The sequence below is a fragment of the Dermacentor albipictus genome, chromosome 2 (genome assembly GCF_038994185.2).
Source record: "Dermacentor albipictus isolate Rhodes 1998 colony chromosome 2, USDA_Dalb.pri_finalv2, whole genome shotgun sequence".
In the NCBI taxonomy this organism is placed as follows: Eukaryota; Metazoa; Arthropoda; class Arachnida; order Ixodida; family Ixodidae; genus Dermacentor; species Dermacentor albipictus.
Genome location: NC_091822.1, coordinates 144666646 through 144692236, shown reverse-complemented (window position 1 = coordinate 144692236; position 25591 = coordinate 144666646). Strand labels below are relative to the sequence as shown.

General features: G+C 42.6%; 2 protein-coding genes across 3 annotated transcripts in view; one reads left to right on the top strand and one right to left on the bottom strand.

The window, feature by feature from the left end:
• Positions 1-1334: 1334 nt before the first annotated feature.
• MED19 (mediator complex subunit 19) lies at positions 1335-10987 on the bottom strand. The gene is made up of 6 exons (XM_065435558.1): positions 10772-10987; positions 10322-10475; positions 10100-10199; positions 7189-7300; positions 4026-4129; positions 1335-1756 (listed from the first exon to the last, which is right to left on the bottom strand). The coding sequence occupies exons 1-6, from the start codon at positions 10947-10949 to the stop codon at positions 1682-1684; spliced, it is 723 nt and encodes a 240-aa protein (XP_065291630.1). The 5' UTR covers positions 10950-10987; the 3' UTR covers positions 1335-1681.
• Positions 10988-11100: 113 nt separating this feature from the next.
• LOC135904664 (leucine-rich repeat and WD repeat-containing protein 1-like) overlaps positions 11101-25591 on the top strand; it is a 31542-nt gene continuing 17051 nt past the window's right edge. For both annotated transcript variants that reach the window (XM_065435552.2, XM_065435551.2), the window contains exons 1-7: positions 11101-11305; positions 11819-12041; positions 13771-13887; positions 16825-16977; positions 17696-18205; positions 19482-19596; positions 21506-21612. In XM_065435552.2, the coding sequence (XP_065291624.1) occupies positions 11238-11305; positions 11819-12041; positions 13771-13887; positions 16825-16977; positions 17696-18205; positions 19482-19596; positions 21506-21612 (1293 nt within the window). In that variant the 5' untranslated portion in view covers positions 11101-11237. The remainder of the gene's footprint in view (positions 11306-11818; positions 12042-13770; positions 13888-16824; positions 16978-17695; positions 18206-19481; positions 19597-21505; positions 21613-25591) is intronic.

Sequence of the window (25591 nt, the reverse complement as noted above, 5' to 3'; positions counted from 1 at the left end):
CAATAGCACTTGTCCTTGTCCGTCTTTCTTGTTTCCGTGGTTTTACTTGCACTAAGCTACTACTTCAAATATGGACGACCAAATAGCCCAACAGTCAACTCTTCTGTGTGCTACAGCTGCAAAGAATACGCAAATTCTTTGCAGCTTGGCAGCTTTACAACGGCCGCTTAGCACTTCCCAACATTCAGAGGTCCGTAGACAGGGGCACAGGCCGTACACACGTAAATGCAGTAGCTTTGCATGGTTCTTGAGCAGACGGGTATAGCGGCACTACATGCATTACCTCTGCAAGTAAATGCTCACTTGCTGTAAATGTATTGCTTGTTTTCATAGCGGCACTACATGCATTACCTCTGCAAGTAAATGCTCACTTGCTGTAAATGTATTGCTTGTTTTCATAGACTTGAGAAGATGAGCAGCTGAATCTGATAAACCTGCCATATTCAACACCAGCACATTTGATGTGATGCAACAATGCGCAGATTGTTTGAATGCCACTGCAAGAATTGTTTTTTCTGCGAATGATAAGCATGCAAGACACCTCGGGTGCGACTAGTAGCATACAATATTGTACCAGTACCGTGCAGCTGTGAATAAAGTACCAATTTTATCTTTTTTTCATCGAAGGGAGTGTTCCTCAAGCGTCTGCCTAGAGAAGTAACATTTAAAAATTTACAAGTAGGGCTATCTCAATAATCTGACCAACAGCCGATGTAACTAAGTCCCCAGTTACACAGCAATCTTCTTGATCCATTCATTGTCTAGAACAGCTTGCACGGTTGTGGACTGTGTTGGCTCTGGATGGAGGTACTAATGACAAATTATCCTTCAGCATTTAGTTTCTGCTTTCACACAAGACGTACTTGCAGTATCAAGTGATGTTATAAGTGTTGTAGCTTTTAGTGTGAGGCATCTGTCAAGTTTTGGTGTATGTCAGACAGGCAGGACTTTCTCAGACTGTTGTGGTAAACACTGATCACTCCAGAAGCTAGGATGTTGCCCTGTACATGTATAATATATATATAAAGCCAGCTGCCAACTGTCATACTATTTGATGACTGGCACCGTACTTATTGCTGTAACCTTTAGGGCACAAGCTCGCCAAATAGGGAGCAGTACTTTTCTTTTATGTACTCTGACCTAGCTCTGTGCCCGCAAGCTGTCGATGAAATCTGACACTGGATTCTGTAGTAAACGCATTGCATGCTCTGTTGTGTTGGAATGCCAGCATTTGAGGCCACTGCGGGCAGTTCAGCATAGAAAGGCAAACATATGTGTCTGTGAAGGGGGCCCAAGATGCAGCCCATGTGCGCGACAATGCCAACATCAGCACATTGGCGAGTTCTACATGTTTTATTCACAGCTATGCTGCATAAAACTTGATGAAATTTCGTAAAGCATTCTTTCTTTTTTGTATGTGTAAAAATCAATGTGCCAAATAGCATATTAAAACTTAGATGAGCGAAATGTTGATCAGTAAGCTGCACTAGCCATAACAGAACCAGTTTAAAAAAGAACAAAGAAAATAATAATAAAGGATGCTGCAAAGACAACAAAAAGCACTGCCCAGATCCAGCCCCCTATATATTTTTGGCAGGTTTACATGCTAAGGCAAAGGCAATGGTACAGTTATGATGCGTGAATGGACATGGCTGGGCGCTGTGTCTGAACTTGTGAACCTTTAGATGACCCTTTGGGAACCATTGGAAAGTGCTGGGTTGCCAGGATTGGCTGGTGTGGCTTCAGGACTGTGCTTCTGTAAAGCAAAAATGAGAAATGTTGGCTACAACAACCTCAGCAAGGGGTGCGCGTGCATTTAATATCCGGACTGATACTATTCATAATATTGGACCATTATATTGTAGCTATGTGCGATTTTATCTAGGCAGATTATATTTTTGCAGCAAAGCAGCAACTCTGCCACACAACACAGTTACAAATATTTTTGTTAAGAGTACGCAGACACTTTCTTTCTTAGAGCGCAGCGCTTAGGTGCCCGTTTCTGTGGCGAGTGTCGGCGTTGTCTCTTGGCCTCCCTCACCAAGCGAATGAACACGGTGAAGAATGAAAGAGTGAACTTGGAGCATTGCAGGCGATGACAGACGTCTATGCCTCTGTGGCAGCACCAGCAGAGTGGGGAAAAAAAAAAAACAAAAAAATAGAAAGCTTGTCTTCTTCCATGGCGGGGGGCCGAGCAGGGGAAAGAAAATAAAGAACCAGAAAGCGTGCCTTCTCGTATAGTGTTCGCTGCAAGCATTTCCCAGTAAAGATTTTGGTTGCATTAGCTGCAGTTGCTGGGAAGTGGAAACTGTGTGGCCGTCTATATACATAGTATAGCACCGCATGTTGCGGCTCTGCCAGTCAGTGTGGTGTTCGGTGCAATGCCTCAATATATTGCGAAATGAAAACACGTACGGAGCTGCACTCAAATTTCACATTAGGAAGTATTGCAATCGTCGGTGAATTTTTTTCTTTTTGGTCTGCACTGAGGTATAGATGCGGTGTGTGTTTCAGTAAAGGGATTCAGGACAAAATTGTAATTTTTGCTGGCCAAGTTTGATATCACTGCCAGACATCAAGACTCATGCAATAATTGCCAGCATACTCTTTACTAGCTAAATTGTCCTAATTAACCTTGTAACTTTAGTAACTTCATTGTGCACATTGCAACTGCAGAACTGAAGACTGTTAGAGGTTTATGCATGTTCACTTTTTAGTAGTAATACATATAAATGCCATTTCATTGCCACAGGCTCATCATGAGACACATGGTAACTGTGTTATGCAACACGTGCTAGAAATCTGTACAGAGGCAGCAAAAATGCAGCCCATGAGCTGCATACATGCGGATTTTCAATTTCCAATAATGCTTGATGCCACCAACGTGGTCGGCAATAGTGTGCTCCAACCATGCTTTCGTAATATTGTATCCAAACCAGATATTTTATTAGTGTTTTCTTAATTTCATTCTCAGGAACCACGACAAGAATTCTTAGGAAATTGGTGTCGCAACGGTACAAATAGCCAACGACATCAGAGAGCCAGCAATAACAAAACTATGTGATACCACTTGGTAAAAACCCAGTTGTGTTGGGTAAAAACCTAACACAACACAGCTCTTCAACAACCTGCTTTCTTTTTCCCTCTGTTATTTGAATGTGCTTTCTTGGCATTCCTAGCCAATAAGTTCCTATTTCTGATCAGGGGTGATTTTCAGTGACTCATTGATGCAGCCTAATGTCTCCCAAGTGACAGCTGGGATATGAGAGACACCATAGTGGAGGTCTCCAGTAAGGGTCTGCGAATATATTCTAATTTTTTAAATAATGATTGGAATAGTGTCGTACTCTATTCAGTCTTCGAATTGAATAGTCACTATTTATAAATATGAATATGTCTTTTATTGCTTTCAAATCAAACATAAAATATGAAAACAAGTATGATAAGCCTTGTGGGATAGTACAGATCATCCTCATGGGATAGTGCAGACCAAAAACATCATAAGAATGTACATCGTGGAGTGGGCTTCGTCGCTCAAGGAGCTGGACTTTGCCAACCATATGACAATCATTCGCACTATCCGAAGAGTCCTGTGTATGGGAAGAAACTGCTTATTTGTTGCTATGATCCATTTGTGCTTTTAATAAACAATGTTCCATAACGTGCCAAAGAACTTGCTAACATTATGACTTCTAGTATGTGAACATCGTTCTATAATAATGAAAACGGCTGCTTACTACTCAGAAACTACCAGAAAAGTATTCCATATTCAATTTGCTTTTGGCGTTATTCGTTTCGGATTCAAAATTCGGTTGAAAAATCTAGTACATTTGCGCACCCCTAGTCTCCAGATAAATTTTGAACACTTGGTGTTTTTTAATTTGCAGCCAAAGCTTGGTACACAAGCATTTTCGCATTCTTCCCTCAATGGAATGTAGCCACCATGGATCGAGTCAGACGTGCCACCTCACACTGCAGCATCAAGCCAAGGCGACAAGTGCGAGCAGCACGGAAAGGCGACCTACCTTTTTCTTCTTCTTTTCTTTCTTCTTTTTCTTCCGTTCTTTCTCTTCGTCGTGTCGCTTCTGCTTCTTGTGTTTCTTCTCGTGGGAGGCATCTGAGGCATTTTCTAAAAAAAGAACAAGCTCGTCACGCAGCAGCTGGGTGAGATTATCTTGCAGCACAATGAACCTTCTTGATAACTGTGATGTTGGCTTTTCCATGACTCAGTTTTCCAAGCTAATGGAAGTGCAGTCGCTTTTTCAATCAGTGGGCATGAGCACAGTTAGCTCGTATTGTGACACGGAAAGTGAAGATGTGGCTCTATAGATGAAACCATGCTCACAAGCATGCGCAGCTAGCACTCTGTCTTCATTTGTACCACGACCGGTGCTGCCACTAGTTGGACAAATGTACAGTGCAGAGACGCACTCTTGCAAATTAAGAAAAGGGTCTTTCACCATCACTGGCAGTAAAAGTCCAACAGACAACACGTTTACCCCATGGACAAGTAGTCTATTACGAATGTCAGAGTAGACAGTTTTAGCAAACATTGTTTAACTGCGCGAGCAAACGAACCACAAAGACAGCGAGGGACAAGGACGGGCGCAGACTTGCAACTAAAGTTTATTCCACAAGGTACACATATAAATACACACCCGACATACATCACTGCGCGTGCGCGAAAAAAGGGGAAGGTAAAAGAAAAGTAAAACCTTGTATATGCGAAACGCGACCTACCTACGCTCGTCAATAAACCTAATCTCACTGGTATGTAAATAAACTGAGGTGTCACTGACACATTGTTGTCCCTTCTTTTTAATATGGTACGCCTTTTAATAACTCCCAAGGGTGCGGAACTAAGCACTCCATTTCCCACGTAGCTTGCAGTGTTGGAGTAGTATACCAGATACCTCTATCATGCGGCAAAGTTTACATTGGCCAAACAGGAAGGTGTGTGAATGTGCGCTTGCGTGAGCACGAATTGTCTATTAGAAATAAAACGAATGGGCACCTGCCTGTCCACTGCCTGGCGTGCACGTGCAAGCCGATCATGAAGGAAACAAAGATTTTGTGCCGCTGCCGAGATAGCCGAGCCAGAGAGCTACTCGAGGCGTACCATATTAAAAAGAAGGGACAACAATGTGTCAGTGACACCTCAGTTTATTTACATACCAGTGAGATTAGGTTTATTGACGAGCGTAGGTAGGTCGCGTTTCGCATATACAAGGTTTTACTTTTCTTTTACCTTCCCCTTTTTTCGCGCACGCGCAGTGATGTATGTCGGGTGTGTATTTATATGTGTACCTTGTGGAATAAACTTTAGTTGCAAGTCTGCGCCCGTCCTTGTCCCTCGCTGTCTTTGTGGTTCGTTTGCTCGCGCAGTTAAACAATGTTCGCTAATACCTACCAACTCGCCCAACAACAAGTTCTACTAGACAGTTTTAGTTTAGCGTACGCTATAAAATAGCGGGTCATCACTGCACATGCGCAGAACGCTAAAAGACCCATGGTGTATAACGTACACACGATATTTCTCAGATTTAGCATTAGCATCTTTGCGTGGTTTGCGTGAAACATGGTGGCGGTCCCAGCTGCCCGCTTTGAATTGAATTATTGCTTTTGTAAAATGCACTTCGTTCGTAGCGAATGACTGTGTAAACGGCTTTCGCTTAGTCTCAGGCCGCTTTGACGAGAGAGTATTATAGGTAACCTTGTGGTGTTTTTGAGATCGCTTCTCGTTTCGAACGAGTTGAAGCCTAACAAAAGAAAGGATGGATGGATGGATGTTATGAGCGTCCCCTTTGGAACGGGGCGGTGGCTTGCGCCACCAAGCTCTTGCTACTATGCTGCCTAATATCCTACCTAGGTTAACCAATGAGAAAAAAAAAAAAACACACTATGAACTACCACGTCCAAATTTTCTGATACCCTATTGCGAACTGTGCTTTTGTACGTCTCCGTCCTTTGTCGTTTCCCTACTTTTCTTCCACCAATCCTCCAATCGCCTCTTACTGATGTCTATTGCGGACCTGTTTGCTTTACCACTGCTCCCGCTGAACCCAAGGGCTTCAAGGAGGCCAGTGGTGCCTAAATCGACCGCTGGATAGATGTCTTCACATTCTAATAAAATATGCTCCGTCGTTTCCCTAGCTTTACCGCAGCAAGCACATGCTTCTTCTTCCTTCTTATATCTCGCTTTATACGTGCGTGTTCTAAGGCATCCCGATCTCGCTTCGAAAAGTAATGAGCTTCCCTTTGAGTTATCATAAATGGTTTCTTTCCTAATTTCGTTTTTTCCCCTTAAGTAGTTACTCATGGCAGGTTTCTTTTCCATTGCCGCCACCCATGAGATTAATTCAGCCTCTCTGACTTTCCGCTTGACCTTCTTTGTTGCTGTGTTGCCCACCCCACAGGCCGCATACTTGCTGGTAAGCTTCCTAGTTCTTTTCCTCCACTGTGAATCAATGTTTTGCCTGTACAGATACCTGAACACTCTCCCAGCCCATTTACTTTCCTCCATATTCCTCAGCCGTTCTTCATACTCAATTTTACTGTAAGCTTCCCTCACTTCGAAACTAGTCCAGCCCATATCCTCTTGCACAGCTTCATTTGTAGTCTTCCCGTGAGCGCCCAATGCGAGGCGACCCACTGACCTTTGGTTCCCGTAGAGTCCTGATTGTACCCCTGATTTAAAGCAAACAACCGCATTTGCAAAAGTAAGTCCTGGAACCATTACCCCTTTCCACATACCTCGGAGGACCTCGTACCTATTGTATCCCCATAGCGCTCTGTGCTTCATTATGGCTGCATTTCTCTTCCCCTTGACTGTTATGGTTTTTTCCTGTGTTTCCATATATCCGTTGCCTTCGTTTATCCATATACCAAGGTATTTATATTCTGTTACCCGAGGTATTTCTTGGCCCTGTATCTCCACTGTCTGTTCACTGTTTTCATTGAATACAATAACACCTGATTTTCTAACACTAAACTTCAAACCTAAATTGTTGCCTTCCTGTCCACAGATATTCGAGATGTCAGCGCCACCTATCACTGCAGACGGGAAATAGCCGCAACGACGGCATATGGCCTCCGAGATCTGAAGATCTCGCAAGCCAACTAAAGCTGTAAAAATATGTGCGCTGCTTAGCGTACGCTAAACTAAAGCTTTCTAGTGTGCACACTCACCTTGCTGTTGAGATTCATGATTGGGTGTGTCGCCCATTTTGTGTTTGTGCTTTTTATGCTTGTGCTTCTTTCGTTGTGGCTGCTGGCTCATCATGCGATACTGTTCAGGCAGCTGAAAAAAGTGTTGAGAGTAGCAGCACATGAGAACAGGCAAACTCGCATTAAGCAGATGTGCCACAATCAGCACTTTGTTTACACGCCACTGTGCCACCTAAGGTCGCCCCACACCTTCGGAAAATGATCACCACAAGCATTTATGAAGTTTGCCTATCTGTGCTAGAACAATACAATGGCGAAAATTAAATTTTGCTGAACTGTGAGATGAACTGTGGTGACGGTTGGAAAAGTTCTATGAATGGCACTCACACAACTTTATTCTATGCACTGATCTGCCTTCTGGATCTTCTCGATAATTAAGCTTGTTTAATATTAAAAATATATATAAATTAAATTTATTAAAATATAAATTTGATTTCTGAAAGCCAAGCATGATTACAACCAATCTTCATACTGGTTACCTTCACAAGGAAAAGTGTGCTTTTGTGGAAGAATGCATGCAGACACGGTGAATCGAAACAAACATTGAGACTACATAAGTGGGTTCATAGGTGTGCGCCCTGGGTTAAATCTAATGGCATGTTGGACAGGGCTACAGAAATGTTTTTCTGCTATATTTTATAAAACATATTTCACCCATTACAGATGGCAAAGAACAGCAATGGCCAACCCACCTCACACATGCACACACAAAAGAAGTTAAACATTCCTTTAAACCATCGTCACTTCACTCAAATCAAAATCCCAGATATAGTCTCCAGGTAGCAATCGCCATTCTCTACCAGTAACATTTTGTAGAACATCTGGACATGCACAATAAAACTCAATGCATGAAGTTAAATTTTCAGGCACTTTGAAAGAAATGACAGTGAAGTCTGACACCACCTCAACTTCTGCAAAGCACAGCAACTGCAGAACACTAATTGAGAAGAGAAGCCTATTAACTCAAAGCATGCACTGTTTCTAGCCTATGTGTGGATTAATGACAACTGGACACTGATACTGCACAGACTTTGTAGTGGTGGGAATGACGAAGCATGTTCTGGAGCAGATTCTATAACAGGAAAAATGATAGACTGGAGCAGATTCTGCAGTAGTCAACAATGATGATCCTGAATGGTTATTGGCTGACTATTTGCACGCACCAAAAACAATTCCAGAGTACTGCCACACATCATTGCAAATATTCTTGAGGAAGATAATCTGCGTACGTGGCCACTCACAAACAAATTACATCATCATGCAGCCACACCGAGTCAACCAGCACGGTAGAATAAGAAAATACTACGCATCTCCAGCAGTAAAGCAAGCCACACAAATGCAAAATAAAAGAAACTCACGGCAATAAAGTCATGTGGCATGCAGGGTGGCCATATGAGCAATTTTATTTTAGGCTTAAAAATGTCTAGCTAGTAAAATGGCCAAGCTACAAATCTGCTGCATTGTGAGCCCACAATGATAAATGTGAGCTAATGACATGCAAGGGGGTAAGTTTTTGTTTCCTGAGGGCACCTCGGCACAGTTGCTGCACCAAATGTGCGAAGTGCACGTCACTGGTTGAGGAACACCTCTCCCACTAAGGCGACACCACCGGTATGAAACACAAATGCAGGACACAGCAACAATGCATAATAGCCCAAACATGCACTACTTTCCCAACATAACTTCATCCTAAACAACGCACAACTTGCAATTATGACGCGCAGAGTTTTCTAATGGCAGACCGCAAATATCCGCAAACATGCATGAGCACGCATTGGATTGGACTAGCTCAGTAACCTTTTAGCTCATTTAACTGTATAAATGGCAGGAGATGCGACAGCCCTACTTGCATAAGGTGGTGCCGACCGCCACCTGACACTGCCCGCAACTCCTCTTAGCCATCTCCTCCAATATTGAGTGGCATGGCTAGTCCTGGTGCAGTGTTGCCTCATTTGTAACATGAATGTAGCAGCTTCAATGGAATCTAGCTGATGGGAGCAATTGTAGCAGCATTCCTACCACTGACTTTGCATGCATCTGGTAGCAGCTCATACCAAACCTGTCATTATTTTCTGCCTCGAGTGCCAACACAAAGAGTGTAGATAGGTTTTACGATTACAATGATTAGTCAGAACTATGGCTACTTTTGCATTCGTTGACATGACTCTAGTTTGGACAGCTCTTACCTAAGCTACCATTTCCAAGGCAAACTTAGGTATAGTCTCAACACATGGACCATTTCTTGGCACAGCCTAGAGGATAGCTTTATTGAGAAAAAAAAAAAAAAGGATAACAGCACACTACTGTCAACCAGGAAATAAATGAAGCTACTATGGGCACTGAAACAGGAAGGCCAACGACCCCTTGATGCAGAGAAATGGAAGAGTCAAAGCGACAGGTGGCAGAAAATAGCGAGCTCTCACTATCCAGTAACGTACAATACAGAACAAAAGCAAATCACTAAGGAGAAGGAGAAACACCTGTCCATCAACAGCGATGTATGTAACAGAATTGTTGATGTTATGTGCACTGGATGTACCATGCATTTTGTGCAGTTTTATATGTATACTGTCCTGATACCATCGCACACACTCAAGCTATGATCCCTCTTCAATGTTTGTTTTTTAGGTTACTGTGAGTCGTGCTTTGTGAAACACTATATATGCTTCTGACTTTTGTTTGTGTTACCGCAGTCTAACTCACGTCTGGTAGACAGGCCAGCAAGTGGAGGTCGAAGCACTGCTATGCGATCGTTTTTCTTGTATCTTCCCTTCTGTCTTCTCATTTACGGTTGCTTCTGTTGCGCGCTGTAAGCTTCTGGGTACGGATGGATAGACTAAACCCACTGTAGTGTATTACTATATTCACTAACCGGTCCGGGATGAAGCCTGAACCCGACCAGTTGGGCAGCGGTAAGGGCCAGGAGCTCCTTTCCACCGACGGGTGGCTTTTCAATGAGAGAGCGTAATGAACTGCAAGTGAAAAAATAAAAAGATAGACATCACTGCCAATTGCGTTGCAACGGCGCATTGTGAAAAACGAGAGATCGCTTCACTGTGCACAACAATGATACAAGACGCCAAAAGGGTCCCACCTGTTGTCTTGATCGCCGGGAGCATCGATGTTGCCTGGCAAATTGGGCAAGAAAGCACTGAGCTGGTCCTTGACCTTACGACCGCTGAATTTGTTGTAGGAGTGCTCCAAGCCATATGATACCATTAGGTTTGTGGCGCCGGTGAGCTCACTCTCTGGCAAAAGAAAGAGGTACAAGTTAGCGGCGGCGCGTTACTCGGAAATCGAAGCTTGTCGCGCAACGGTACACCGCTACTGCACGAACGCCGAGGCCCAGAGGTTTGACAAGCTGAACAGCTAGAAACCGCTAAGGGGGCTTTTGCTAGCTCAAATTATAGCAGCAGAAGCAACGTTTACGTGCGACTGCGTGGCGAATAATGCGTGCTTTGTCTGTGATCACCATAATGTGATCAGGGGGCAATAGCGTTTTCGGATGTGACAAGCAAAAGAGCGACGGAGGATGCTCGCTTACTTGGAGGTTCTTTCATGAGATAAAACGGACCGCTGTGAACAATGGCTGGAGTCTTGCCGAGAGAAATTGTCGTCTTAAGTGTTCCGGTTGTGTCCTGACGAGACACAACCGGCGAGCGGGAGCCGCGAGGGCTCGATTTTGGAGAATATTGGTCCGTCCGCCGTACCACCTCAGCCATTGTCGTCTGCCATGTTGAATCCTAAAACTTTTCCTTCCCATCATGCACTTCGGTAATGATGTCCGGAAGTGCGGCATAGTACTCGCTGGAAGCTTGAGACGTGGATTCAAAAACGTTTTTTAGTTGTTCGTTCTTGTTTTACAAGTCAGCTTAATAAATAGAAGCTTTTTAGTAGACATAGTATAACGCTTAACACTTGCGCAAACACAAATGTAAACCACAATATCCGTAGTGCCCCATCGTGGCCGACGGAGATTTCTGTCCCTCCTCTCGCGCAGTCGCGCGAAAATGATTTCAACTGAAGACATCCTCTCGCTGAGTTCATGCAAATCACTAAGCGATGTGAAAGAATTAGAGTAAGTTCTGATGAAAATGGGAGCGTCTGCACGTTTTGCCGTGCGAAGTGGAAGAAAGAATTTATGGCTTGTATGATTTATGACCATTAATTGGTGACCAGCGGAGAAAGTGGAGGAGATTGTGGTTGTTCTGAGTGATATGTTGCTGCACGTGCATGTTAACTTAAAAAAATGGGGAGGCGAGTCTTCTATTCAGGTGCAGAAAACAAGCTGTCTTAGGTTGTATCAGGCATAACAATTAAGGAGGCGAATTTTCAATTCACACAACCGTGCAAACGCATTGTTATTATTATTGTTATATTAGACCTCGTTGAGTCAGTATTAGGTTATATGTAAAATAAATGATAAGTTTAACTGCAATATTTACCCAATTCCAATGCCTATGCAGCTGGCTTTATAGGTGGTCTCTGATTCTCTTAACTGGCTCAATTGATATTCAGTTATATCAGTTGAATATTTTCACCTAGTTAAACAGTCCTTAAAATACTACGTTATTTTTATTTTTTTTGTCAGCCTGAGCAATAGGGACCTCAAAGTATTGGACCCATGCTGCTTTAAGGGACTGAAAAACTTGGAGAGCCTCGATGTGTCAAGAAATTCAATCAGAGACATCCCCAATCTTGACCTTCCCAAACTTCAGTGCTTGAATGTGGAGGAGAATTTGATAAATGACTTGGCATTTCTAAAGGACTACAGTGAGTTGACAGAGCTGCTGGTTGCTGGTAATCCCATCCTTGTAAGTTCTACAACTTTGTCTTCATACTATGAGTTCCTTCCTAACAAGCACTTTCAGCTTGTCTGAATGATCCAAACTCTTCTACTTTGTTATCCCACTTAATTGAAACAAATTTTGAACTCTTTGTTGGGATGCTTTGTTTTCATTGCGTTTTCATAACACTTAATTTGAATGCAGCTCTACATTTTTATTTAGACTTTGTGCACCTCTGTGAAAAGCAGTACTAAAATTATCTGTTCTCTGCATCCACGAGCAACTGTTAAAAAAAAAAGAAAAAAAAATCAAGGGAAGAGAGATGAGAGTGCACTGGTGCGATCAAAATATGTATCCCATAAAGATGTGTTGTAGTTGTATGTGTTGACACAAGCAGTCAACTGGTAATGGCCTCTTTATAGCATGTGACAAGCGCAAGACTTGTAATCACATCGCTTCCTTTATATAAGACCATTTCCTTGTTGGCCATTGCCTGAATAGTTGCCACTCGTGACAGAAGTTGCATTTACATGGATGTGACAGTGGCACATTGCATCCAGGTGAATGGCAACAATGTGCTATGAAGGTGAATCACATTAATGCGCCTGGAGAGAGGGTAGGTAGATATGAGTAAGTCATGTCGTGCCGTGCATTTCAATGCTGGTGTATTGCATCGAGAGAGAGAAAGAGGAGAAGTGAAATAGCTATTGGCATGTGCTGTCTACTCACTGGCAAACTAACTCGCCAGAAACGGGTTCCGGCTTGTTTTGGATAAGGGGGATTCGCCCTGTGTAAACGTTATAGCATAGTGTTGCCATGAAGCATTAAGAAATGTCATATGCCACTGTCACATTTATGTAAAAACTGATAGAGAGCAATGTGATAACAAGACAATCACTGCAACAATGGCTAATCACAAGGTGCTTACATAATGGACGTTTTGTGAATACAGGCTCTGAATGTTAAAGCTATTTTGCAATGCTTGTACAGGCTGTTTGCATTAGCTTTATGCATATGTGTGATATTATGCATGTATATCTGTGTGAGTATCTATATACCTTTTAAAAGAATGCAAACTCAAGTGTTTCTTTAATAGTTATTCATTTTTGTATGTTTACAGAAATGAGGTGCCCTGTGCAGTATTGTTGTATAGTTTTTAAGATAGTCAGAGTTATTTTTAAGCTTGTGCTAATTGCGCTGTCTGAACACCTTTCTTTAGCAGTGCTGTCCATCGAGATCATACAGTGTCACTTGTTCCTGTCATTTTCTTTTGTAGATAACAGGTCGTTTTTTTAAAAAAAAATAGATCCTTTTCTAGATAGTTGCTGGAAAAAACAATTGTTGTTAAAGTATAGTGTAAAGCAACATCAAATTGAACATTTCCTTTGAAGAACTCTGTCCTGCTTTAAAAAACATAACCAGTTCATTTACTGTCTGTATTTCCCTGGGCCCAACACCACAGGACCATTTTTGAACTTGAAGTGTTACCCCCGCCCCCCCTCTTTCTTTTTTGTGGTATAAAATTTGCAGCCTAATATATGATTGCTAGTGAAGGTAGCTGTAATCCTGCCTATTGAGTGTTGCACTTTTGTCAGATGTCATGAAAATCTTGTTCTAGACCTCTATTGCTGCTGAGTTTCACTGGTGTTACAAAACTTCAGTGATAATCATCTGAACTCCTTAACGAAACGTCTTAGGCGCAGATGACATGTTGCTGCTTGTCTGACTTCTGCTTACGTTTTTTTCTCACAAACAGTCAGCCGACAAGAACATTGCCGTGTCCCTCCTTCCCAAGTTGGTTCTGTTGGATGGAGCCGACTGCCAGCCTCTGAGGAAACTTGAAGCACTTGGCGACAAGAAGCTGTTGCCTCAGGTGAACACCTGCAGCTTGTCTAGTTTCGACGTGCCCACTTGGTAAAAATCGTTGTGGCACGCATCAAGTTGGTGGGGCTCGAGCAGCCCAAGACGTGCTTTGTTCTATTGGACGTTTTCCTATTGCACAGTGTTTTAATGGCAATGGGAAACCAAAATGAAATCAAGCTGGTAGGCAACGCTGAAATACAATGCTGCCCGAGTGAAAGATGGCGTTCACTTTGCATCGCCTGTATCAGGGAAAGGCGTTTGTTATATTGCCTGTTAAAAGTGTACAGTACACTTCTAACAGGACTATGCCACATGTGCTGTGAAACTGATAGGTGAAGATGCTGATCGCAGTAGGGTTGGCGGCAATAGTTGTGAATGCGACATGTGACAACCCCCCAAAAGATTTGCCGGTACCGGAAGAGAAAACTGGGTGCGTGTTGGCATTTTCATGTGACATGGGTACAGTGTGCCTCGCACCTCTTCTTGTTCGCATGCGATCTAGTGGCCAGAAAACGTTTCATATGATCACAGTTTGGCCATGTACTGAACATTGGTGCCGAAAGATAGTTTTTTCAAAGAATGGAATTAGATCATTTGCATTGTCCTCAGTCACAAACATTGCCACTGGGAAATCGTATGAAACGGGATGGCATCAACGAGGTTTTACTGTACACAGCATATTGCCACTTTATTTTGTTCTTGTTCTCTTTGCATTTTTGGTTACAATACTCTTCACAAAAAACATGCCACCCCCACCCTCCTCGCTCGTCTTGGTGCCGTTACTTTGCAATGAGCATTCTTAAAGTACATCATGCACTTTTTGAGTTGTTTCTATATTGCTAACTGTTTTCCCGCCAGCATAGGCCACTAGCTACTTTGCTAAGGAAACTGTGTTTGAAACGAACCGTTGGATCAACTTAAGTTACTCAGTATGTGACACTGGGTATGTACCGCTTTTCAACTAGCCTCTTTGATGATGACTTGGGTCATTGGGTATGTGCTGCTCTTCGTTGAATCACTTTGATATCAACTTGGGTCTCTAGCTGTGTCTCGCTCTTCAGCTATTAAAAAAAAAAATCCTAAATTTATCTGATGCTGGGCTAAATCAAAGCCGCTTCATTATATTCAGACAATCTTCTCTGAATACATATTTAGACACAGGCCATGCACGCAGTTCTACGCACCACTGCTAGATAGCACAGCCTGTCCAGAGAAATTGGCAAGAGAGGAGCATACACGCCCCACATATGAAAAGTTTTGGCACTGGCAAAATGGTGTGTTGCTACATTGCTTCAGTGCTAATTGCAGTAATGCCGAAATTGATCGGGAGACGAGTTCTGCTGGAACTCTTTTTTTTTCTCTGCGAAGGTGACGACTCCGTCACTTTTGTTGTGGTACGACAGCTGTTCGCTGTCCTTGATGTGTAGCTGCTAACTGAGCTTTTTTTTCCCCAGAGTTTGACACACTTCCGAATATAGAATGGTTATTAGTTCATTTTCTCATGTTCATGTTGCATTCTGACATGATAGTATACCCATCAAATTTTTTTTTCAACACATCAAACTTTCTTTTTCAGCACCCTTTTCTAATGCTGTATGACTAAAGTAATGGGCCTTTCTACAGTGTTGATCATTCTTAATGCTTTTCTTTTTGGTTTTCATGATTGAATTAGCAAACCTGACGTATATATGTCGACTTACCCCCCATATTTGCTCTAGTGTACCTTCTATAAGCGTATCAAGATGATTTTTTACATCTAAAAAAAAAAAAGTATCAAATTTTTGCACCATATAGCTTGGCAACATCTTTTGCTTTATCGACAACACAAGAGTCATTTTCAAGATCAGTGCAATATTTGACCCACTTATAGGATATTTCCTAGATTGGTCATGGACCAAATTTTGTTAACTATCCTAGAGCTATATTTTTTAGCTCAGGTTTTAGCTTGATTACAGAATTTATACTCTTATCTTGTTTTTTTATTTTTGCTAGAGTTTATGCTAAAATCTAAGTTAGTGTAAAGCTCTGCCACCTAAATTTATTACTCAAGATGGTGAAAATACTGTCATTCGCCCAAGAGATTTTTTAGAAGCTAATATTGATATTCATTTCACTAAAAACATGATACATGCAAAAATTTTAAAATTACAAGTGGTGCGGACAGGGAGACTCGAACTCCCACGGTTGCCCACTGGAACCTAAATATCTTTTGAATATCTGCTAGTAGAATTTATCACTGCTAGCTTATTTGTAGCTATTTTCTATTATTTTGGTTTTACACTTCAGAGCTTAGCTCCAGTAACTTTAAATTTTTTGCCATATCTTTTTCAAAACAGCTTTGCAGCCGAACAAATTTCTGATATAAATACGCAAAAACAACTTATTTAAATTACTGCATTCTTTTTAAAATTTGGGGGTTTCTCCATCAGGTTGCTTGTTTTATGTTCTCTCTTTCTATTACTTTCTAGTTTTTCTTCCTTTCTCTTTTTTCCCAGTCTTTAAACACATACCTTTTGTTTTCTGTTTCTGCCAAATCTTGATTGAGGCCAATGGGAATTGAACCCATTGCAGCAGCCTGTCCTCCCCTTTTAGATCACTGTAGCATTTTATTTGTGACTTCCGCATAAATAATTTTTGTGGTGATTTTCTAGCATTTGTGCTCTAGCCACACAATTATTGGTAAGGCAAGCATACCAGCACTGGATTAGTAAGTCTAAGTTCTGACTTAGAGCAGCTTGTTTGAGACTTGTGAACATGCTGAAGCTCACCTTGGCGTGTATTTCTGCGCCTTGTGAAGTCCTGGTTGCGCTTCTTCAGTTGGGTAGCCCGCTGCCTGTTTATTGAGAGGTGACCTCTGTGCATTCATTTTTTCTCACTTCCAGCATCCTGACTCTTTCTGTTTACTGGCATGCATTGTAAATAAAATGCACTGCCTTTCCTTGCCCAGATTTCTCGAGTCTGGGAATCCACATTCAAGGACAATCTTCTTCCTGGAGCCAGTGATGAAGAAGTCGGGAACGTGAAGAAGGATTTTTTGAGGCACCTGAGAAGATCACATTTCGAATGCAATGAATTTTCCGTTAAGTTCAAGAAATTTAAGGTATGTGTAACGAAATCATTTGGCTTGTCCCTATGCATGGCGTATTCTGATTTGGTCATGCTTATGCTTTTTTATCTCTTGATGACTATAGTGGTTTTCGCGAATCACATTCGGAAATCAACATTTGCATTTATGATATGTTGGTGTCCTTGTGCAGTGCTGACATCAGTTGTTGGATTGTGTGTTAGAATAAGCATGTATTTTTGCATTTTCATCTCTGTGGTCTGATAGCAGTGTGCAAATACATTTCCACATGCTATAAAAGTGAAGCTATAAAGCTTCCCTATAAAAGTGAAGCTGTCTGCTATGAATAAATGTAGTTGTGAGTGGCGCTCTTTCCTGCCCTGGTCTTAGTTCAAATAGTTTCATGTTCTATCACACTGCAATACGTGTGGACCAACTAGCCCTGTAACAGATGGTAAAATGTGGCAACGGTTCACTTTGAAGTTCTTTCAGTGAATATCTGGTAAAGATGTGTGCTCATATCACTGAACCCAAGGTAGTATATTATAATTTCTGGCATTCTAGTTTAGCACAAAAAAGAGCAGAATGTTTCTGAATGTCACACGGAAATGCGAGCTGTCAAGAGACTTGCATTAAAATGCACTATCTACGTAATGAACTTTTCTTGATGGTTCTTAAAGTACATGGACTTATTCCCGACCTCATTCAGCATGCAATACTTACACAATGTATTATTCCTGTTGTTTCATTTCAGGTGGAAACTCTTGGGGGAGAGCTGTTCGAAGAGGAAGTGCAACGAATTCGTGCCAAAGCCTCAAGCACTCCAAAGAAAAAGCAGGACAGGTCCAAGTCCTCAGAGAAGCCCTGTTCTCCTTCTAAGCGAGTCGCGTCTTCCTTAAAGGTTCAGCACGTTGATGGTCGTGAGCTTGTCAGAAGCAAAACCATCACAGATGGCTCTGACGTAATTGTGAGCTCTCCCCGACGCGGGACACGAGGTTTAAATAAACCAACAGAAGTTGGTGCATTGAATGGCTCCCCTCGAAAGCGAGTTGCATCTCCAAGGAAAATCCTGCACCTTGAGGATCAAAAACCTGTGCCAAGCATATCCAGCTTAGATGAAGACAACAGAAATGCAAGCTTGCTTCAAGCCAGCGCACATGAATTGAACGGATCAGCAAAAAATGGCTTGTTTGATAACAAGCGACGACCATGTACGCCAAGGAAAAAGCTGAAATATGAAGTTGCTCCTTCAAAGGCTGAAAAGGTATGCGTTTTTCTTTTGTAGATCATGAGTGCTGAGTGACGGATGTCTTTGTGTTGTACTAGCAGCAACTTTTGAACCTCTGCAGAGAGGAATTCCATCTTTTCTGAGCTGAACTTCTGTGCAGCGGACTTCACACACCCAGTGTGTATTCTCTTGTGAATGGTTTCTTCCATATTGCACGTGCTGGCCAGAATAAGTGGACCAGCAGGTGATGGTATAGGCATGAAAATTTGGTGCAAGTAGAGGTGGCATCTAGGTACAACCTCGTTAATTAATACAAAGGCCAGGCTGTGCTCATAAATTACATTTTCCATAAAATGCGCACTCAAATTTAACTCATTAGAGCATTCTTTTATTGTCATTACGGTGCTGAGCACATTCCTAGCTTTTTCCATTGACCCATGCATGTTGAGACAGCCACAGGATAGCACAATAGGGATTGTGCTCGTACATTTATGTCACTCTGGAATGTCACTCTGGGTCTTTTGCGTGATATAGAACACATACTCGTGCTTTCTTTTTTTAGGTCAAGTTGGCCTTGGGCATCAAAAATTAATATAAATTCTTCATTCACGTCTTTATCAGTGCATTTCATTGTGTGATCTAACATAATTTTGTTTTCTTATCAATATCTTTTAAACCGCCAGGGTAGGACATGTCCCTTGCTTGGAAAGCTCACTTCCACCACAGGATTTATTCTAATTCTTACAATTATCGCCATTGAACTGTCACTAAAACCGTGGTCGTCGTGTGCATCGGCCATTCGAGTCGCACGCAGTAGCTTCAGAACTGATTTGAAATAGTAATACCATTTTTAACGCCGTCAGTTTGGTTACTTTGAGAATGGACCATCTTATGCTTCACTAGTGGCACACGGAAGTTTGGTAGAAAAAAAATGATGTTTAATTAAATTCTGGGTTTTTATGTGCCAAAACTACCATCTGATTATGAGGTATGCCGTAGTGGAGGATTCTGTATTAATTTTGACCACCTGCAGTTCTTTAATGTGCACCTAAATCTAAGTTCACGAATGTTTTTGCATTTTGCCGCCCATCGAAATGCGGCCACCGCTGCCGGGATCAAATTCACAGACTCAAGCTCAGCAGTGAGATGCCATAGCCACTGGGCTACCGTGGTTGGTCAGTTTGGCAGGACAACTGTTAATCTGATTTGGTAAAGGAAGAGGGAATCAGAGATTTAGCTAGATTTTTTTTTTAAATACTTGTGAAGTTATGGCGTGATGCTTTCAATCTTTTACAATGATACTGTCTCGCAGGGAAGTGTGAAAGGGGCTAAAGCACACATATTCCTTCGTGGCCATTCTCAAGATCCCAGCGACTCCGTAACTCAAGTGTGGCAGGCCGCCTTTCAACCAGGGGGTGAAGAAAATGGTACGCATGCAGTTAAAATTTGTGTGTTTGTGCACGAGCATGCACTCATGCCTTGTGCGTCAGAGTGTCCCCGTTCCTCTCAGCCACTCAAAAACACACGCAGAAAATCTTGTTGTGATCTGAATTTCTTTTAGAGTGCAGCTCTTAATAGCTCGTTCCTGCAGTGAGCGCCGGCGGCATTGGCGTAACCGAGTGAACGAGCGCCACAAAGAAGGAAAGTGAATGCGGAGTGCAGCGGGAGATGAAAGAAAGCCGATAGCAAAGAGAGGAGGAGGAAAGTGCAGGAGGAGGTTGCAGTAGAACCATGAGGCGGAAAGTGGAGGAGGAGCGGAGGAAAGACGGGGCTGCCCATGCACTTAGTGACTTGCATGCAGAAGTCATGAATATATACAGGGTGTCCCAATTAACTATCGTGCACCAATATTTTAAAAAAAGCAATGTGTTATGTGCATGCGCCTAGTTGCCGGCAGCCGCGGTAATTGCAGCCGCGTAGGCAATCTCATCTGCACTTCCGAGGGGTGAGGCTCGAGGCGGGGAGGGCTATGCTCGTCCACAGCATCAGCTGCTGAGGTCAGTCTGTGGTACCAGCACATGTGACAGAGATCACTGCTCCTGCAAGGGGTGATAGCGAGTGGCTGCGAGTAAGGCTCAGTGTGACACTCCCTTGGGTGTTGTCGCAGCTGACACTGGCGGCATGACTTCCTTGCGATGAAGGGCCACTCTCATCGTTGGTGAACGAAAGCGTGAGAAGAAAAGTGCAGTGTCGCGCAGGACGGGCTGTGCGGCAACAATGGCTACGATATGGCTCCAAAGTTGCACACGTCTCTATGGAAACAAAACGCTGCATGAGCGGAGGTTGGTTCGTGGCGGCTGCTGTGAATCACACCCACGCACCACCCATGCACTGCCTCTCGCGATCTGATTAGCCAAGTAGCCGCGCCGCAGTTCGGTCTGTTTGGAATGTGCCACACGAAACGGATTGTCTGCACCAGCCAATATATCATGAAATGAAAACACCTATAGAGTTGCACACAAATTTCACATTAGGGACGATCATAATCGTCGGTGAATATTTTAGTGCTTCAGGTCGCTGCAGAATTTTAATAAAGGAAAATAGACTTCAAATTGCAATAGCCACTCCTTGCTTTACTAAAGAGGAAATGGTATCATTGCAAACCAACTGATAAATTTGAGTATCAACTAGTTAAAATGCTTCCTGCGTTGCTCCGGCAGCGCATAATGGCTTTAGCAGCAAGAAAGAAAAAGTGAAGACCAAAGTTTTGTTTGTTTTGTACTCACATCATGGATGTTGAAGGTATTCTCACGTATTTGTATCCATCTTTACATAGGAGAATCGCCAAAACTGTCGCCTTGTGCTGTTTATGTTAAAATGCAATGCACTCTTATTTTTATTAGTTATCCTTCAACTAGTCACAGCCAGACACTTCCAAATCTTGGCCTTGTGATCACTTTAATCCTTCTTCGCTTGTCCTTCGTGTTCCATGACACCGTTTGCGAGTCTCGAGAAACTAACTCGCCCAACAACCTGTTTTGGCTACATCTTGCACAGCGTCGAGAACTGTTCTGAGAACTTCAAGATGGTGTCTTTCGCTTTTGATGTCTTTCCAATGTACCACGTCTCTGATGTTGCTACAAATCTTTCCAAAGCTTCCTGCATTGCAATCTCACATTGTGGATTAACTTCAGTGCCCCTTTAAGATGCTGAACTATGCAGATTGCTGCAGAAATATATATGTCACCTGAGGTGTTTGCCACTTTATGACATACCTAACGAGTGATGTGCATAAATGCACATAGTTTGAAGATCGTGCTTTTTTGGGGTTTTTTTCGTGACTATCGTGTAGATATTGTGCACAATTGACATGGGCTGTATTGGTTCAACTTTCAGATCTGTCACCCAACATTTTTGCGAGTTGTGGTGGTAGGGTTGTGAACTTTATCGACTGCAGCACAGGAACTATTGTGAAACGCTACAAGAGTACACATCTGACGGAGGTAAGTAAATACACACTTTTATACCTTTATGTTTGTTGCATTAACTTGATATGATAGCTATGAGAACACAATAAACATGGGTCTCTTTTTGTCTTAGCATGTAATGCATTGCTTGGCAATGAGTACATTGAGTGCAGAGCAGTTATTAGGGGAAGAAAGAAAAGTTTAGATGCATAAAAAGTTTGAGATTTCATGGAACAATGATCCTTTTCTGGGTGTGCCTTGTGAACATGTGCATCACTGTAACTATTGGGGGCCATTCGCTCTGCCAGCATCGCCCTTCGAGATGCGAGACTGTACGTGTTGTGCGTAAGTCTCGCAAACAAAAGCAAGAGCGACATGCTGCCGTATAATGTGTGACTAAGTATCGAGGATTCAGAATGTTAAGATTTCCAGCTGCTGTCCTTTGTGCTCTTAGAAAAGCAAAGTGGGTGCATTAGGATGTATTAATGCTGTGAACACAGGCTGGTGATCTTGCCAATGATGCATGTACTGCACAATAAACGAGGATAATAAAAAGCAGCTGAAAGTTGGCGGTTGATGTGGCCCCGCATATCCCTCTTTACTCTTGTATTGTTTGCTGTGTACGCCAGACAGAGCAGGCAGTGCGCATAGTAATGTATGCAGTGACACCTGGCATTGGAAACATGCAAATTCTCCTGGAAAAAACAAAGAAGGTTTCAAGTTCAGTGACTGCTGCTGGGAGCGCTGTTCCAACTTGGAAAGAGCCCATTGTATTGTCGCATCTTAAAATTATGGACACATTCTCCTTATGGGTCGTATACGCTTGACTCTTCTAATGTGACGTGTGGCATAATTTTTTCTTGGGAGAAAAATAAAAATTCAGGTTGTGTGATTAGAAAATTCGGGCAGATCTGCTGAACCTCTAGTATCTGCTCATCACAGACAAGAAACAATTGTAATACAGCAAGTTGCAGTGATGACACATTCGTGATCGAAATTATTAGCACATGTGTGGCAATTTAGTTTTGCATATCAAGTGTTCACATATTCACTGGCTGGCTACAATGCGTCGCTTATTTGAAATAATTTCAGTTGTTAAAGGCCAACTACAACGAAATTTTACTTTGGCAAAATAATTGTAAATGAGTAGTATATATTTTTGAAGGAACTTTGGCAACCCTGCAGGACTTGTAATTTTATAATTCTCCTATCAGGAGCCTTTGAATAGCATCTAAGCAGACAACATATGCATAAGGTAGTTAGCAAATACAATGTGTGTCGCAGCACATTGCCTCCGACATTTTTCAGCGCAATGCGGGCGGCCGTGGGCGATGCCCAGTCTAGGAGGTCACGCCAAGGAGCTGCGCATTCTTAATCATGTGTCACTTCCGGATAGCTGTAATGGCGAGTTTCAAAACCGTCACTTTTCGCAAGCTTTTCATGATGCGTTGACTCGTATATCAAATGTAAAACTTTTCACGAAAATCACTTGATATCTACACTATCTGAAACTATGCTTTTCTGTGATTGAAGATTTCATTGCAATTGGCCTCGCACTCAGCTGGTAAGGCAGAGGAAGTGCTTTTGCTGTATAGTATTTGCATCAAAACCCTCTTTATTGATTGTATGATCTTCACGAGTCTTGCTTTCCTGGGTAGGGGCTACAGCACACTTGTCCTTTCCCTTCCCTTTTGTGGTCCCATTGCTTTTAAGACTCTCATGTGCTGCAGAACAAGGCACATAGTCTGAGATTCAACACAAGTGGGGTTGCCTTCTTTGAATTTTTATATTTTATTTCATGACATGATAATAATTTCTCGTGTACAGAAAGTGGTGCTGCAAATATCACACATATGACAGGTTTAGTGCAGAGGGCTGTATTAACAGCTGCTTGTTGCAAAAGGAAAAGAATGCGTGGCCATTTGGTGTCTAATAGCCTATTGTCCATTTTCAGAAGTTGACAGTGCAGAGTCACTGCATTGCAGCTGGACATGCTACAGTTAAACTGTACTGCACAATTGTCCACATTTAATTGGTCTTAATGTACAGGCCTGCCAACTGTTCCTTCATGAAAAACATTTCATGGTTGCTTAAGATCATTAAAAAACAAAAGAAAAGAAGAGAAGAATGAATTAGAATCACTGATATTGGGACTATGGTTTAATGTGCTGCCACGAGATCACTTTGACATGTTAACACGTTGCCACATGGCTATGCTTTATTGGAATTGCGGTCACCATTGTGCGTGCAGCTAGCTTGAGAGGTGGGCTTTCTTTCTGACCACACACATTTGCTTCGTGCACGTGTCCCCAGCTCGTGGCTTGGATCATGACCCTGGCAGGCTCAAGCATTTGCAACAAGAGATTGTACATGTGAAAGGTACTCTAAAAAAATGGTCTCCAATCCACACTGTGAAGGTTGTTCAACAGTGAAGCTGTAAACAACTAGAATGATAACCCATTTCAGCATAGCTTGAAATTCACATGGTAGCATTCACATGCACTTTACCTAATTATTAACCTAAGACATTTCAACAGCTTGCGCTGCTACTTTGTGCACCTACAAAGAGTGCACCAGAGAGAAGAGAAATGCACTGAACCTCACTTTCGCCACGCCTCGTATGCATGCTGCCCTTCAGGAGTCCTCACTGTACGTGGCCTGCCCATAGTGTTGCCACAGCACAAATCAATTGCTAGGTGGGTTCTTCTTTTTCATATGAAAGTGTAGTTATGTCAGTCCCTGCTTCGTATGCTACAGTTCGCACTTCCCAGTGACTGCAGATTATGAACCAAGAAGCGCTTGCACCGAATGCTATGCGCAAAGGCAACCTTTCTGGTTCTTTTGTTTTCTTTCCCTCCGCATGGAGGCGAGCGCCATCTGCTGGTGCTGCAAGGAAGCCAGCGGTGCAGGCGGCGCGCGCCTCTCGAGTGTTTGCCCACAGAGATGACAGACCTTTTGGGAGGTAGAGCTATACAGCTTCGCAGTAAAAGAAAAATAATATGAGCTGTATTAGTTAATTGCCATTCTACAATACCAAGAAAAGCCACTCTTACCATGAGAAGAGGCTTTGTAAACCAAAAAAACATGCAAAAACAGAAGATGGCCGGAGATTCTGCCTTGAAGTTCCAACAACAGCTCGCCTTGGTGTCATGGGTTCTGGTGTCATCTGCCAGGGCCTAGTTAAAATTAAAGCAAAGCTTTCTTTGCGAACCCTCCCGGACTTTCCTGACTGTAACTGTCGATTAGGCCGTGCTGTATTGCCAAATATATATATATACACACACACATACACACAAATGGGTTGTATGAGGGCACGGACGAAATGGTTCAAAAGAACCTTGTATGGTGACTATGGTATGTGCAGCTCTGGCATGTATTCCGTAAGAGTCCACCTAGTGGACTGTCCATTTCGGCCACTGCTGATTGGCTAGGGCCGCTCGTCTCCTCCTCTCTCGTACAGCTGCATCCAATCAGCAGCGGCCGAAATGGACAGTACACTAGGTGGACTCTTACGGAATACCCCTCCCCCCCCTCTTGTTCTGCATAACCAAAAAAAAATATATAAAGACAAAATGTTGGCTCACAGATATCTCTGGAGCACACTGATCTGTTAATAGTTGTATTTCACAAATGATTTCATGATTTACTTTCTCTGACTTAGCCATTCGGCATGTTTCAATGGGGGTGTGCTCATTCTTGGCTAATCTTCCAAGATGGGTATGCCCCACTGTGGCACAAGAGGTGCAGAATCCCTAAATGTTGCTTGACATGTGTCGCTCTTTTCTGTGCATACACCTGTCTTCACCAAATTGTACACATCGCTATATATTTGTTTTGATACCTATATTTAGCCGAAGGCGTTACAGTGTCTGTAAGGCATTTAATTAACTGCTTTAATTAAGCTTAACGTCGCGTAGATTCCAACATGTGTGTTGGATCTCCATGAGCTTCTTTTTACCAGTGAAGATGGATGAACTACAGTGCAGTCTAAAGGAGCTGAAAACTTGGGAAAGTT